The following is a 17619-nucleotide window of genomic DNA, read 5'->3' as shown; positions in this document are numbered from 1 at the left end:
TGACGTGGTGAGAAGCATAAACTTCGGTGATTGGCAGAATATGGATTTTATGTACGATGACTTCCGGTTTGAGACACGTTGTTTTTATTGCCTCCACATCTGTAGACATTGATGAGTGCAAAGACGGAACCCACCAATGCAGATATAACCAAATATGTGAGAACACGAGAGGCAGCTACCGGTGCGCATGCCCAAGGGGTTACCGGTCCCAAGGCATCGGAAGACCCTGTATTGGTAAGTTAACAGAACCCCTGCCAGGGAAATAGAGCTGTTGATAGAGTTACCTAACCCTCCCTGAAACTTATGGTTTGCTCTCCTGCTACACATAGAAGATGCATAAGTTTATTAAATAAGTCATAATATATATTTGCTTACTCACTACTACTAAATTTGACATTGAGTTCCATTTATATTGGCATTTTAAGAAATATTCTGGCCATCTTCTGAGTGCTCCTTATATGATGCACATATCAAAGTGAACTTTTAATACAAAAGCCATGGCAACCTGTCCTCATGATTATTTTATAATTTCTCTATGCACATTACGTAAGCATTCGCACATATATTTTTATTTATTTGTATATATACATTAAATATATTTATATATAGTGTGAAATGTATGCATAAAACATGAACACAATTTAAATAAAATTATAATTATTACATTGTCTACAATATTGAGCATTCACTGTTTTACATTCACTATGCTAAAATCATCTCGTTCAATTCACTCAGTTGCCTGGTTGTTTCTACCCTGACTGTAATGGGTGGCAAAGTGGGAAATGTCTGTGAGAAGGTAAACATAGGCTGGGCTGACACTCAGTGGGTGAGGGCACTTGTATGTGCAACCTGGAGATCTGAGTTTGATTCCCCAGCACCCAAAATCTAAAAAAAATAAAAAGAAGAAAGAAAAGGCAACCAACTAGACATGACCATGTTTGCCTGTAACCTCAGAACTAGGGAACAGAAACAGATAAATACTGGGAGTTCACTGGCCATCCAGCCAAAATCCTGGGCTTTAAAGTAGTCAGGCAATACAGCAAAGAGTAACAGGGGAAGACACCCCTTAATTTGCTCTGGATGGTGTTCTCGTTTGTGGGAAGTTAACACTAAACCTGATAGAACAGGTTTCTGCCTTTAAGGTGTTTATCTTCCACAGGGTGCCAGGAGCTCCCAGAATAGATATGAGTGTAATTTCAGGTCATGATGAACGATGTAATAAAACCAGATAAGGCCAGCGAATGTATGAGGCAGGCCAGGAGGAGGGCCAGGAGGAGAGGCAGGTCTCTGGGGATGGAGTGACAGGCTAGCCATGTGTGAAGGTCTGTGAACGTGTTTGAGGTAAAGCTGACCAAAGCCCCGCAGACTGGCGCAGACTGGCCACCCTCAGAGATGCCACAGGATGTTAGAGCACAGCTGGGCAGAGAGAAAGGGGTCAGAGAAAAATGCTTAGAGCATCTGTAAACTGCAATGAGAACACAAGGTACTAGGCAATTCTCATCTGGAAATGAGCCCTCTGCAGCTACGGAGGAAGCAAGTTATGGCGGCCATTGTCTGGGTGAAAAAACAAAGCTCACAAATATAAAAACAAATAAATATTAACTATGTGTAATAATAAGAAGTAAATAAGGATATTTACTTTTTGATATTATATATTCATAAAAACTAAACCTAAACAGATTAGTGTTTCCCACAGTGCCAAGCAACCAGGTAAGCCAGAAATACATCTGAAGGATCTGTTAGTCAAAAGAGAAAAAGAAGGGAATGGACAAATGGCTGAGCAGTTAAGAGCACTCATCCACTTCCAGAGGACCCAAGTTCAATTTCCAGCACCCACATCAAGCCACTTGCAAATGCCTGCAACTCCCTCTTCTGGCCTCTGGGGCACGCAGACACACAAGCATACATGAGTAAAATTAAGAATAAAGTAAAATAAATCTTTTTAAAAAGAGAAAATTGTTAAAGTATACATATAACATTTTATTAGGAGATATACAGAAAATATTTAAATAATTTTTATTCCATTAAAATTATACTAGTTAGGGGCCTGGTGAGATAGCTTGGTGGTTAAGAGCACTGGCTATTCTTCCAGAGGACCCAGGTTCAATTCCCAGTACCCACAGGGCAGCTCACAACTGTCTGTTAGTCCAGTTCCAAGGGATCCTACACCCCTATACAGGCAAAATTCCAATGTACATATCATAAAAATAAACAAATCATTTTTTTAAAAACTTACACTAATTTGGATTCCATACATTTTTCCATCTTTACTCTCAAAGGAAGGTAGAACATTTCTAATAATGTAGCACGTCCCTTCCTACTTTAATTCAGAAAGCTGAGTGTGGGCATTCTAATATTTCCTTAATTAAGACCATTGCTGTATAAGCTGTATACTGTATAAAATATGCTTAAATATATAAATGGAAATCTTGCTTGTTACATGTAAAAATGTGTCAGCTTAACCCAAGCAGATACACGTCCAAGCTTGGTTTTGCTTTGAAGTCAAGGGGACAACAGCCACACTGGGCCTTAAGTCCATGGGCCACCTGCTGAAGTGTAGATGCTTAACTAAAACATATGCGTATGAAGCAGTGCTTAGAAAGAGACGCAGACTCTTTCTACGTATCCATAACGGAGTAGACCAAGCCTTGGCATCACTGTGGGAGAGTAATATGATGTCTTTACTTTGTTTCACAGACTGATTGTTTATCCCTGTTTTGTGTGTGTCTGTGTTTTTTTTTTTTCTCTCTCTCTCTTTTATGTATCATGGCACACGAGCAGACATTAATGAATGTGAAAAAGTACCTAAACCTTGTGCACATCAGTGCTCCAACAGCCCCGGCAGCTTCAAGTGTATCTGTCTGCCAGGACAACATTTACTGGGGGATGGGAAATCTTGCGCTGGATTGGAGAGGCTGTCGAATCATAGCTCTCAGTACAGTAGCTATAACCTTGAGCGGTTCTCCCCTGTGAGAAGTCACTATCAACCTCCGCAGCATTACAGACAGCACTCACAGCTCTACAGCTCCTACTCAGAGTATAGGAACAGCAGAGCATCTTTCTCCAGGAATAGAAGGACTATTAGGAAAACGTGCCCTGAAGGCACTGAGGCAAACCATGACACATGTGTAGGTAAATGTCAGCCATGTTGCATTTCCTTTCTGTGAGTTGACTTCTCGTCTGGAGTCTATGCCTTTATACAGAACCTGTGTTTGGTGCACTAGACAACATATGATCTCAAGGCTGGACTGACTCAATGTATTTGGTTGGGTTGGGCTTTTTTGTTTTTGGTTTTTTGGGGGGGGGGGTGGGTTTTTTTGTTGTTGTTTTTTTAACATATTCTGGTACCTAAGATGACTGCAAACTATCCAAATGAATGATGTATTTGTATGTGTGCAATTCTAATAATGTATTGTGTTATATTGTTTCTCTTTCTGAAGTCTGTTACTGAATTAAGTCCAACATAGATATAAATGTCCGTGCCATCCATGATGTGAGTTCTTAGGAAGATACACACATTGTTGATGTGATATGTGTCAACAATATGGTACAATGCGCTTCATAACTTTGATGCAAAAGCAGTTGCTTAGAGATGAGAGTTCTGACTCAGGCAACTGTTCTTTGTAACAACCCACAGTCTATTGGCTATTGTCCTTAGTTTTACTATGACCTTTCTCAGTCATGTTATTGTGTATGTTCATGGATAGAATAATATGATCCAGAGCACCTTGGACCCATTGCTTCAAAATATGTGTGCTTGGTATCTTTATCGCAACTCATATGCCAGTAACTTGATTTTACAAAACTTAGCTCTAATCTTCCACTGAAGAACTGAGTCCTTATTTTCACTTGAGTTGTAAACATTACCATCTGCCATAGATTTATCTCAAGCTTGGTCGATATCTACAGTTTACATGTCATTGAGCTAGACAACAAGAAGAATTAGCAAACGGTAATTAGCCCCACTATTTTGTTAGGTGGCAAAAAAAAAAAAAAAAAAGAAAGAAAGAAAGAAAGAAAAGCAAACATGAAAGAAGGGAGGCAAAAAAGAACTCCTATTAATATTCAAAGACCATTAGATTGAACCTCTGGACCCATTCATCCATCCTTAAAACTCTCTTCAAAGACCATTAGAACATCTCCTTCTTACGGTGTCTAACATGTTGCCTATTCTTAGTGATAATGTGTTTTCTGCTTAAACTTTTTTAGTGTTCAGAGGTTTTTCTTATCCCCTGATTTGATTGATTTCATTTACTTTTTGACTCTTTCCCATCCTACTAACTTTTCTGACATGCTTTCCTGGTGGACTTTGGGTGGACCCAGATTCTCCTGTTGTGTAGTCTTAGCTACATCCACCAGACGTCCTGAAAACTTGAGCTTCATACCTTAGTATTGCATTCCTAGTAACCCAACAATTCTCTTTCTAGTTGTCCCAGTGTAGCTAAAATGTACCAATATGGGTACATTGCTATGGGATGAGCGTCTCAGAACTGTGGATGCTGTCGGTGGCTCACGCTTTAAACTTAATGCATTTCTTAGCGGTGCCCTCCATCTGGCCACGTGTGGACAATACCACATGATCGCTAACTCTGAGTGTTGGACAGCTTCCCAGGCCCACAGTCTTGATCCGACTCTTCGCTTATCTAAGCCATCACTATTCATTTAGTAACCTATAGTCTTCAAAGGTGTCTTCTGAATGGTTACTCTGACAACGGTGCCTTGTATCCCGCCATCCTCCAACTTCTGCCTTCATTTTGGACAAACTCATTATTTCTAGCCTACTCTTATTTTCTTGCCTCAAAATCATTGCTCATGCCCAGGCTATACCAAACTAAACCACAGCCTTACACCAGACATTACCTGATGGCTGTGCTCTAATGACTGAAGATACACAACAGCTTTAGAAAGACCTCTTACCAGCAACCCAAACTCTCTATTTCCATTACTGCTTATGGCTACAGCTCCATCATACAAGATCCTACTAAAGACTTTCTTTCTTGATGTTTATAATTCACCAATACTATGGTGCATCAAAACTATCTTCTTTGATAGGCATGCATTGTTCAAGACCATTTTACAGTGAGTATCGATCATGTAAAATCTAAAGTAAGCTTCTATAACTCATTGGCCTATGATCTTTCCATTTATCTGGGAAACAGTGAAGGGTCAGATATTTCTTTAAATATGGTGAATATTTTATTGGGGCTAATAAAGATATTCACACTAAGGTTGCAGACAGCTCTGGAATCATCTAACAAAAGCAACTTGCAGCAAACACTGACTGCCTTTAATTAACCATCTGGGACACACAAGTTACAAAAGGATTAAGTTGACATTGTGGAATCTTGTTAGATTTGAGCAAATTTTAGTTTTGAAAGAGTTGATCCCTGGGTTTAACAGAAATAAGGAACTTTGCTTCAGCTCTCACAGTAGAAGTCACACGTGGCCATTTTAAAATTCATGTGTTGTGAAGTTCCATGTTAATGACTTCAAGTTTAAAATCATTTGAATTTCTGTTGTTGTTTTAGATTAAAGCAAATATTTAAAGAGAAAATACAAAAATAACTCCTGCAAATTATGAGATGAATACTTTGGCTAAAATGGTGCCTACACATGGGAAGTGAATATTTGCTGAATATTATCATTAGCAGATTTTGAATCATTCCAATTATGTTTGCAGCATGTGCTGAGCAGACCCATTTACTCTGAGTCACCTCCCAGACTATGTTTCTGCTTTATTCACACCCTTCCTCCTCCTGTTCCCCTTTGGTGTCCCACCGGTTAGTGTTTTCTCAGGGACCATGAGAGAGTTGGTCAAAAAAGAAAAAAAATGACCATTGGAATCCAAACACAAACACTGAGTTTGGACTATCACCTAGTCTCACTGTACTTTAGTGTGTGATTTTCACTCTAATGGTAGTAGATGGAGACACCCTCCTTGTAGTTTATAAAGTTTTTTTCTCACTTACTAAAGTGTATGGGTCTCCCAATAGCCCCATGAAGTAGAACAGATGGTCCCCTGGTCTCCGTGCTCTTTTTTAGCAGAAGAATTGACTGAGGTCTTAAGAAATTAGATGAGTTCCAACTAACACAACCCCAGACATGTATTTGTCACTAGTAGTTTGATATGAAAAGATTGAGAAATATTTCTCACAAACATGGGGACACTTTCACTTGAAATATCTGTGTATGGGAAAGCTTTGCACAGATAGCATGGAGGAGAGAGAAAGAGACAGACAGAGAGAGAAAGACAGAGAGAGAGAGACAGACAGACAGAGACAGAGAGGGGGGGGAGATTAGTTCACATGAAATAAAAAGTGAGAACTAAAGACATGGCTCAGTGGTTACTCACACTGGCTGCTTCCCCAGAGGAGCTCGATTTAATTCCCAGCGCCCACTGTCTATAACTCCTGTCCTGGGCACTCAGTGCCCTCTTTCGGCCTCCATATGCAGCGTCCAGCCATGCTACACAGACATGCACATGGGCAAAATGCACATAAAAAAATAAAATAAAAACAATTTTTAGAGCGGGTACCTCCTTTTCCAATTAATATCAAAAGAAATTTCCAGGTAAATTTTAACATTTTAGCAAAAGGTTAGGTTTTTTTTTGTTGTTGTTGTTTTTTGTGGTTTCATATTTTACACAGAGCTGCCTCTGCCACCCTACCCCATCATTTTAATATAATTTAGCAACACAAAAAATAAGTGACAAAGTTGAAGCTTCAGGTCATATATCTGCATGTAAAATAATAGAGAACTGTTCATACATTATAAAGTAATATAGTGCATCTTATAATATAATTAGTTTTTTATGTTACTAAAAACGGGCTTGGTGTGTAATGACCCTAAGTACTTTTAAGAGCATGAATATAAAACCAACCACAAGTGTCTCCGTCTTATGCGGGCCACCTGTGTTGATTGCACTTGGCGTGACTATACTCCATTTCCTCTCCACACAGACATCGATGAATGTCAAAACAGAGATACTTGCCAACATGAGTGTAAAAACACTATTGGAAGCTACCGGTGCGTCTGCCCACCCGGTTATCGACTCGTGCTCAATGGGAAAACGTGCCAAGGTAAGAAGACACGAGAATATTTGTTGTTCCAGTTTGGCCTTGAAAACAACAGTGAGAAGCATGAGAAGATTCTGTAAATGATTATTTCCCTGGCTGCTCCTCTTTTGCCAGACTGACTGGACAGATGTGTGCCTAGAGCAGTAGCTCCCAGCCTGTCGGTTGTGACCCTTTGGGGTCACATAGCAGATACTCTGTATATCACATACTTGCATTCATAGTACATCATATTACATACATCACATACTATGATTCATAACAGTGGTGGAATTACAGTTATGCAGTCGCAATGAAGTGATTTTCCGATTGGGGTCAGCACATGAGGAACTGTGTTGAGTGACAGCAGCAGTGGGAGGGTCAGAACCACTGCTCTAAAGATGCTTCTGCAAGTAGGAAAAGCAAGGGAGAGGTGGCTCAGGGACGGAAGATGGCCAAGGCACATACTTGGTGTGGTCTTTCCTGAAAAGTCATGTTTAGGAGTTCCCTTAAGTACACTATCATATCATCTGCAAATAGTGATATTTTGACTTCTTCCCTTCCAATTTGTAAATAAATCAAAATACTGATTTACAGGTTCTATAGCGAAGCACAGGGCAAAGCACAGGAAAAATCAGGAAGGAAAATACAACCAGTCACCAGATGATTTGTGTGAAAACATAAAGTGAATAGCGCTTTCTTGATGATTATTATTATATAATGAGATTAAAAAAGAAATGCTGTCACTCACTTCTGAGAACCTCCCTCAATTTTACCTATAAACTCTAAGCATGGCATACGCCTCTAAATCCTGTTCTTTTCTGTCGTATACAAACTACATCCTTTTGAAACAGAGACCAATAAAATCTTTATGAGAACATTTTACAATAGCCATGAAATTGAGATTGAATTGTCCCTTTTCAACTTCACAAAGACTTGTGAGGAATGTAGTCTCTAGGCGATGTACCCTAGAAACCAAGACCAGTAGGAAGGATGGCTTTACCTGATCTACCAAGAGCCAATCCTGACTCTGCCCACTGTCCGAGGAGAGCCAGTCCTTTCCTGACTCCTCCCACTGTCCGCGGGTCCCCGTGTAGGTTCTGGGGGCTGGAGAAGAAGCTTGAACTCAGTAGAGCCTTTGCCGTCACCCATTAATAACGGAACATTATTAAGAATGTACCTACATGAATAACTCGAGTCAGCAATATGAATATAATTCCAACTCAAGTATATAAATAAAACCCCTACTTAAGGTGACTATGTGAACCCCAATACTCTCTTGTAACACTATTTCAGATAGTGCGTTCTCCGATAGCTGGATCAGGGGTGGGGTCGGGGTGCAGACACAGACTCTTCATACTTTAGCACTGACTCAGCCCAGACTTCTTTCTAGAGAACACCGGTGTCACTAGGGCCAGTGGCAAATGCCTTCTCAGCACTCTGTAGTCAAAGGCAGGTAGACCACTGTGAGTTTGAGGCCAGCCAGAGCTTTATAGTGAGGTCTTATCTCAAATATTGAGGGGGGTGAGGGAGGGAGGGGCAGAGGGAGGGGAAGACAGACAGATAGACAGAGAGACAGAGAACCGAAGAAGGATGCAGGGCAAATACCAAAGCATTTAGAATTATCAACTGAACCACAAAGTCTTTTAAGCAAAGTGAAAGGGTTGTGGGATCCACTCATTAGGCATTTTCCTTCTTGTCTAAATCTAGCCAGGTTTTTTTAATTGCTCTCATTTGGCTCAAAACATTTTTTCAGACTCCATGTGCTACAGAGTGGGAACGCTGTGAACAAACAGAAACAGGTGTCACGGAAGTGTTTGCAGTTCAAATGGTTACATACTTTTGTGGTTTTAAAAAGAAATGAGAGAAAACATTTTAAAAAGAAAAACATTTTTTTTTTCCTGAGAAGTCTTTAAGGAATAGCTTAGAAACTCCTTATAGCTTTAGAAAGTATTTGAGGCATTTACAAGGAGCAAGGGGCTGTTTTTCAGCCAGGTATTTTTTTTAAGCTTTATACATTGCCAATGGCCATGTCAGTAAGAGCTAGGAAATTACACTGGACAGTGTCATGGGGAACAAAGACAAAGAATCCTGTCAAAAGAGGAAGTCATTGGGCTGTGAAATTAAAAACAAAATACAAAAAGTGTGACCAATCAAGATTTGACTGAGAAGCAAAAAAGGAGAAACTCAGCCTGATTTTACACACCACAAATATTAAAAAAAAGAAAAGAAAAGAAAAACTCAAATAGACTTTCATACGTGTCAAAGCTTTGTTTGAAAAATATCAAGAAAAGAAATATGCTTTTTTTAAAGAAAGAGAATTTAATATTGTATAGCATTTGAAAGAAGTTCTGTCTTCTATGTTTTTAAACACATTTATCAAGAGTCCAGGTTAATTACTTTGTACTTCCTAATTAATTATTTTTATCCCAGTCCACCATCTCAGACTTCCTTACCCCATGCACATCCCCTTTGCCTCTTAGAAGGTGCTCCCCAACCTCGTTCATTCCCCTACCCTGGGCATCAGATCTATAGGATTAGGCTCATCCTCTCCCACCGAGGCCAGACAAAGTAGTCCTCTGCTACACATGTGCCAGGGGCCACAGACCAGCTGGTAGAGCCTCCCGGAGGACAGCCACGCTAGGCTCCTGTCTGCAAGCACAGCGTGGCTTCAGTAGTAGTGTCAGGGTGTGGTGCCTGCAGATGTTCCAAGAGTACTTATCCCAAATTATGTTTAAAGTATCCAGAAGCAATTGCTTAAATACATCATATTTTCTAAAGCTGTTGATAGAAAATTATCTCAGCTCAGTTTGCCATTCTTTTCTTATAGCAGGAATATTTATAGAATTGCCTACACTTCAATTTCTCCAATAATATTTTTTCGGTGTTTATTAAAAGCTAGACACCACCAGTTAATTCATTACAGAAAACAAGAGTATTAGTCTTCTAATTTTTCTTTTCTTGAAACAAGGTCTAATTGCGTCCCCCACGGCTGAACTGGAACTCACAGTAGTTGGTTCTGCCTCCCGGGTGCCGGGATTAAATAAAGGGGTGTGGCAAGCTTTCTCTATTTTTGTTTGTCCTTTTTGGTGTTATTTGTGTTTGGTCTTCCTTTTTTAAGACGAGAGAGCAGAATCAGAGAGCACAGCTAAAGGAGGACCACATGCCTGCAAGCATGCCAAGTATTCGGTGCTTAGGAAAATTCCCCATGGAAAGCAGACAGAGGCTTTACCTTAACACAGATTACAGTCCTGCAGGCCAATGTATAGCTATCACGTTTGCTTCAAGCATCCAACGACCTTAGCAAAGCACAAATGCTTATGAGGTGGTATTAACTTTTGACTGTTTAGATTGAATGTAGAATGTGGGAAAAATAAGAATAATTCTCAAGTTTGGGAAATAATTCGATGACTATTTTACTTTTATTAATTTTAGTCTACACAACAATGGGCTTGACTGTGATAAACGTATGCCATGCCCCTTGCTCATAGTTCTCTACCATTCGCTGCCCCAACCCTTCTTCCTCCCCTTCACTGATTCTGCTTTTATGTCCCACATATGCATTTATAAGTTCTTCTTTATAGACCCATGCTGAAACAACAAACCTATGACACTAGCTGCTCTTAGCATACATACACACTGTCCTGTAATGTGATTCCTGTGGCCCCCACAGCCTACTAACCTCCATGCTTCCGTGTAAGATGGGCATACAAAGTTAGAGACAAAATCAGTTAGCCCGAATTTCTTTCACATTTTCCTCAAGGTCTTTTCACTCCATCTTTAAGACAATCTCAACTTGTCAAAGAGATAAAAACATGTTCATCTGATTGTTTAAAATGAGTAATTAGAAATCAGCCCACAGAGATGACAGACTAATCTGCTGCAATGGAAGTATTTTATGCTGGATTCCCTGCTGTAAGAAAACCAGTTGTCAGGAGCATACCCAGGCGGGTCCAAGGCCCCTGGCACATATACAGCAGAGGCCTGCCCCATCTGGCCTCAGTGAAAGAAAATGCACTTAAGCCTCAAGAAACTTGAGGTCCTGGGGAATGGGGCGGTCTGGTGGGGGGAGGGGTTGTGGGGGGGAGTTCACCCACTTGGAGGTAAGAGAAAGGAGGAATGGGATGAGGTCCTGTGGAAGGGGGACCAGAACGGGGAGTCAGTAACTGGAATATAGATAAATAAAACAATTTTTAAAAACAAATAAAAAGGAGAATATATCCAAGGAGAAGGAGGAGAAGAAAAGAAACTGGTTGTAAAATAAAGCAGGAGCAGAAAACACCACCTCTCAGTATTGACGGCACAGAACAAATGATTAAAGAGTCCAGCCACTGATCACTTCTCTCGGTACTTTCGTTGCTGCTGCTGCTGTTTTCTGACAGCCCTGGCTGTCCTGGAACTCACTCTGTAGACCAGGCTGGCCTCAAACTCAGAGACCTGCATGCCCCTGCCTCCCAAGTGCTGGGATTAAAGACGTGCACCATCACTACCCCAATAAACACTTTTTTAAATTTATGAATACTAATTATTAAATTGTAAATAACTGCATAAAAGACAATATGATTGTAATGAAACTTAAGATACCCTCTTTAATACAAAACACCTACAGTAAATAATGCAACTCTGATGTAGGTGGTCTATGACTCAAGCACTGCCTCTTGGAATTGCCTCTCTCTTTTCTCTCTCTAAGAGTTCGCCATGCCGCTTCACAGCTTGAACCCAAGTCCTGGGTAAATGTCATGGTGCACTTGGTTACTATAGAGTCATGGGGGTGGGACTTGGTTGCTATAGAGACATGGGGGTGGGGTGGTGCTACACAAGTAGGCAACTGAGCAGCACCGCCTTTGCCTTTCGGTCCTTGCAGAGACCACATCAAAGGAAAGCTACCCAGAGTCCTTTGCTTGTCACCAGGATATCCTCCATTATCCTGGAAGGAAGAATGCTGTATCTTCCGTGTCCAGAGAAGCTGAGAAGGACCGAAATACTGAATGTCAGAAAAAAGTCTAAAGCCATTGTTGTGTTCAAACCGAAATCTAATTTTTAACTGCTAATGTTTGTAGCCATAACTTTAAAAAAAAAGGCACTGGGTTCATCAATGAGTACCATTTCTGTATAGTATACTCGTATATTTGCTCTAGGATTCATGCAGCCTTTCTCTGGGGGATAAATGAAAGATGGGGAAGACCATCAGACCATGAGTTTCTCAGGCAGATGTGAGGAAAGTAAAGTTGGGGGAATGAGGATGTAGAAATGGATTTTCTGAAATGCTTGCCTGCCTCCATACGGGTGCAAATCCTCACTGGGCAGGGGAAGGGCACCACTGTGAGGGGGTAAAGAAAATAACGACTTTAGAGTCTCCTGAACCTCACAGTGTTCATAGTGCTCATTGAATTCTGCAGACACTCATTCAGAAATCTCTCTCCCTCTCTCTCTCTCTCTCTCTCACTCTCTCTCTCTCTCTCTCTGTGTGTGTGTGTGTGTATCTCTCTTTCTGTGTCTGTCTGTCTGTCTCTCTCTCCCTCTCTCTGTCTCTGTCTGCCTCTCTCTCCTTCTCTCTCTCTCTCTCTCTCTCTCTCTCTGTGTGTGTGTGTGTGTGTGTATGTGTGTCTCTCTTTCTGTGTCTGTCTGTCTGTCTCTCTCTCCCTCTCTCTGTCTCTGTCTGCTTCTCTCTCTCTCTCTCTCTCTCTCTCTCTCTCTCTCTGTGTGTGTGTGTGTGTGTGTGTGTGTGTATGAGTGTGTGTGTATGTGAGTGTGTGTGTGTGTGTGTGTGTGTGTGTGTGTGTGTGTGTGAGAGAGAGAGAGAGAGAGAGAGAGAGAGAGAGAGAGAGAGGATAAATCTGTCTGTCTGCTCAATGACAAACGCAGAATTAAAAGCTATGGCACAAAAGGGTCTTCAGAAAGCTTGGAAGTTTTCTTCAGTCCTGTGTGACTTTTGTTTAAAATCTGATGACATCAGTGTGTCCACTACATAGCTCAGAGGGAAGCACAGAACACAATGTCTTTCACTTGCATATGTCCGTCCTACTTTTGCCCTTCGCCAGGGAACATCCGCCCGCCACACTGGCAGGGAACTGTCTGCCAACAGAGCAGTTTGATTCTGCTCCATTTCATCAAACCTGAACTGCGATTTGGGGGGGAGGGGCGTTTATTTGATCTTAGGGTTTTCTTTTCCAGTTTACCTCTCTCTTCCAGATCTGACTCACCCCGCAGTGTCCCGTGAGTTTACGGCACGGCCTCTGGAGTGTTTTGACTCCTTTATTGCCACCCCCATAACATGAACTTACAGCAGGAGAATTGCTCATAATACCAAAGATTCTTCAGCTTGTAAAGTACTCTCACAGGCGTCCCTTAATTTGTAGCTTGGACGGTGTGTATCTAAGATATTATTTGCCTGACAAGCCCACATGTGTTCTGGTTCTGAAGTAGAAGAGACACATGGGTGCTCTTTAAAAAGAGCTGCTCATTTGTCTTTTGACTTTTAACACATATCAAAGAAACAAAATGTCCCCAGAGCAACCAGGAAAATAAATGGACCGGGAATCATGCTCCTGGTTTTGTGGCTGAAGCTTGGGTGTGACAAACAAGCTTATTCTGGGACTAAGGAAAAGGACTTTCTCTATATTCCAGTCTAGGACCAATGACTGCTACAGTGACCCTTATTGGCCGCCAGCTAACAACGCTCTGTGTTCTTTGTGTGGTCCCTAGATGTCGATGAGTGCTTGGAGCAGAATGTACGATGTGGGCCGAATCGAATGTGCTTCAATATGAGAGGAAGCTATCAGTGCATCGACACGCCCTGTCCACCCAGCTACCAGCGGGATCCTGTTCTGGGGTATGTGTCTCCTTTGTATCCCAGACATGCTTCTGGAAACCATCCCTCTGACCAACATAGCTTGTTAACAGTCACACTTAACTCACAGAAAGTCAGTAGCCCTGAGAGGATACACGCTGGTCATGTGTTCCTCCTTCTGTGAATGTTCAAGAGATGAACTCATTAGACAGCTGCCACTGCAGACCAAACCATCAGCCATGACTGCCAAACCTTCCTGGATGACGCTCCCCTCGCAGAGTCTGCAGTATAGCACCCAGGGCTCTCCAACACAGCAAGGGCCCTATGGATACAGAGCCAAGCTTCCTTTTTCCCTTTTCTGTTTGTACTGTCTCTAGCTGGTAAGTGCTGTAGGCAGGTAGACTGATCCAAGAAGTCACTTTTCTGTTGCTATGGTAACTCACCATGCATTCAGAGGAGGAGAGAAACAAGGATGACTCAATAGCGTGACCATAGGTGATGTCTCGCTCATATTTTCTGGTACCTGACAGTCTTCTGACTTCTGGAAAAACTAGTCTAGTTTCCCCCACCCTGTCTAGGTATGAAGGTTACTGGGTGCTTGAAAGCAAGTGATAATGTTTATCTTTGATATTCCCTGTTTACCACCAAATGCTCACTGGAGCTCATACTTCATTTTCCTCTTAGTAATGCCTCAAGTTAATGTAGCATGGTCGGGTGTGTATTGCCCAGAACCCACCAGAAACATGCTTGTGATTAATCTTGTAGGCTGAAAACACGAAAGAGGGGATTTCAAAATATAGAGACTCATAAACTATCTAAAAATAATTTGACTTAAAAAGCTATATTTTCATAAAATAGTCCTTTGCAGAGTTTTTCCCCTCTAGATCCCTAGAAAAATAATTTTAAATATCATTATGACTTAATGTGGATTCTGAAAGGGAGAACAATTTTTAATGTAAAATAATATAAAAGTTTTAAGGAAGGTCATCCTCTATAAATTCCAAGTACCCTTTAATTATTCTGAGAAAAATAAACCAAATAGCTATATATCCTATTTTAAGCATCAACCAGCATTAGGGATGTTATAATGCAGCTCATAGTCTTCTTTCTAGGAAGTATTAGTTTCCAAGATATGTACAGTGAACTTGTTTATAAAACTGACCTTTTCATTTTAAAGACAGCATTCCTAGGAGTGGGCAGGAGGGCTGGAGAGATGGCTCAGTGGTTAGAGCACTGGCTGCTCTTCCAGAGGTCCTGACTTCAAATCTCAGCAACCACATAGTGGTTCACAACCACCTGTGATGAGATCTGATGCCCTCTCCTGGTGTGTCTGAGGACAGCTACAGTGTACTTATATATACCAAATAAATAAAAGGGGGTGTGCAGGAGCTACGGTGAATCATGCGCTTTGTATGCACAAGGCTTCCATCTAATCCCAGCACCCCAGTAAATGAGAAATGAAGTATTTTTGCTTACTTCAGAACTCCAATTCTTCTGATTCTAGTAGAGCAGGGATATTGATACTTGAGTATAGACCAGAGGATACTTGGCTGTAGACCAGAGGTTTTGTGCTACCTAGTATCTCTTTTGAGCCAGTGATTAGGACATGGAGAAAGCCACATTTGTAGGTAAATGAATGGCAAAGAGTCACCATGGGTCGTGATCACTCATAGCATGTCTGATCTTGTTCCAGGAGTATAACTGTGTGCGTCTCATTCATTATCTAACTTTAGGTTCTGCCTTAAGAACTGCCCACCCAATGACTTGGAATGTACCTTGAGCCCTTATGCCTTGGAATACAAACTTGTGTCCCTCCCATTTGGAATAGCCGCCAATCAAGATTTAATCCGGCTGGTCGCATACACCCAGGATGGGGTGATACACAGCAGGACATCCTTCCTCAGGGTCGATGAGGAACCAGCCGTCCCCTTTGCCTTAAGGGATGAAAACCTGAAAGGAGTCGTGTACACTACGCGTCCACTGCGAAAGGCAGAGACCTACCGCATGAAGGTACGAGCCTTATCCTACAGTGCCAACGGGACCATTGAGTATCAGACCACATTCATAGTTTATATAGCTGTGTCTGCCTACCCGTACTAGGAAGTACTCCAGAATCCAGTCCAGATATTTAAACGGCATTCGCCTAGCAATCGAGGACCGCTACAGTTTACTGTCTCTCCAACAGTGCAATCTTGGTGCTGGACTCTGCTGTGTGTGTGTTCCTTGGTACTGCTGAAGTACATGTGTGATCCCACTGTGGTCATGTATCTTTTAGTAGGTTCTAGAAGGGTCCTTTGTTATGTTCTTTATTTATTACACTGGAGCCATTACTTCCCGAGGATCTCGATGTCAGAGCGTAGTAGCTAAGATCATTTTCTCGGAAACAATGTAAAACAAAACAAAACAAAGAAACTAGTTCAAATACTTTTTGAACGCGTTGTCTATTCTTAAAATGGTAAAAACCAGTTACTATGTGTTCTGATAAAAGCTAATGCCATACTAAATGATTTTTAAAATATTGATATAACACTTATACATCTTTCATTTTAAGGTTGAAAGGAAGAAACACTTTTCTGAAATATAGGACAAATACAAGAAAGCTTGTCTGATCCTAAGTGGATCTCACTTACCTTTATTAAATCCTCAAGATACATTCCCTGGGGGCCTATGAAACCATCTGAACCTTGTACTATGTTATCGGAAAGTCACTTTCTCTTTAGATAACTGCCCACGGCCTGGGACTTTGATATTTTGGTATAACCATTTATTCTCTCAGCTCCTGAACTTTCACATTGCATATTTTTCTGTCAAGTAAAATTATTTTAAAGCAAAGCAATAGGACAGATTTCTTGACTAATGTAATTATGTATGTCCAAGTTAAGGTGTTAAACGTCAGTACACTGTACATGGTGGAAATAGGTTCTATAGGGACTGTCAAGATGTATTCTATTTTATGAAGTGTATATATTACCTTAGTGTGCATTTTCTATATGATATCTTGATGGACTCTTTTATAAAATTATTTTATAAAAAATATTACAGTGAAATAAACCTAAATAAAATTTTTACCTCTTTTTCTTAAGAACCTAAAATATGTCTCGTTGTAGTTTATATCAGTTCCTTTTCTGTTGGTGTGGTAAATATCCAGAGGGAAAAAAGATGAGGAGAGGAAAGGCTTGCTTTGGCTTACAGCTCTCCAAGGACATCCACAATGGCAAGGAAGATGTGGCAGAAGCACGGGAGTCATGGAAGCTAGTTGATGACATCACAGCCACACTCAGGAAGCAGAGAAAATAAGCTGGGTCGGACCTAGAACCTCAAATCGCTCCTTGGTGTCAGGTGCCACCAAGAGGTGCTGGGGGTGTTGTGAAGATGGTGGTTTCAGAGTATTAGATGTGAGGGCGCTGGTTCCTCTGGGAGCTGCGGTTGGCAGGCAACCGAGAAGCCGTAAGCAAGAGTCTGAGCTCCCCAGAGTGCAGGTCCACCTCACGTGGGCTGGAAGCCACAGGGTTCTAGAGCATCTCAGCTGACGGCTCAGGTCGAACATCTGAAAGTGGTGGTGATGCTGTGTGATGACTGAGTGAGGTCTTTTGACCCTGGGAAGAGGCCAGACAGCTCCATAACCTTCCCAAACAGTGTCTGTCACCAAGTAGGATCCAAGCGTTCAAGCATGACACATTTCATATTTGAACCCCAGCACAGCTATCACAGACACTGGAGTTCTACGAGTAACACAAATGTGTAGGCATCACAGGAGCTCAAGATACATGACCGTAC

The 17619-nt window shown here is 41.3% G+C and overlaps 1 protein-coding gene across 1 annotated transcript in view; it reads left to right on the top strand.

Moving 5' to 3' along the window:
* Positions 1-15942, top strand: part of HMCN1 (hemicentin 1) — a gene marked incomplete at its 3' end in the record, with an annotated part of 402129 nt that extends 386187 nt beyond the window's left edge. The window contains exons 103-107 of the mRNA XM_080917798.1: positions 106-234; positions 2782-3132; positions 6960-7079; positions 13758-13884; positions 15576-15942. Coding sequence (XP_080773924.1) covers positions 106-234; positions 2782-3132; positions 6960-7079; positions 13758-13884; positions 15576-15942 — 1094 coding nt within the window. The remainder of the gene's footprint in view (positions 1-105; positions 235-2781; positions 3133-6959; positions 7080-13757; positions 13885-15575) is intronic.
* Between the last annotated feature and the right edge of the window lie 1677 nt (positions 15943-17619).

This window comes from Micromys minutus (genome assembly GCF_963924665.1).
Source record: "Micromys minutus genome assembly, chromosome: 6".
In the NCBI taxonomy this organism is placed as follows: Eukaryota; Metazoa; Chordata; class Mammalia; order Rodentia; family Muridae; genus Micromys; species Micromys minutus.
Note: the sequence above shows the minus strand (reverse complement) of the source record. Positions and strands in the feature narration are given on the sequence as shown.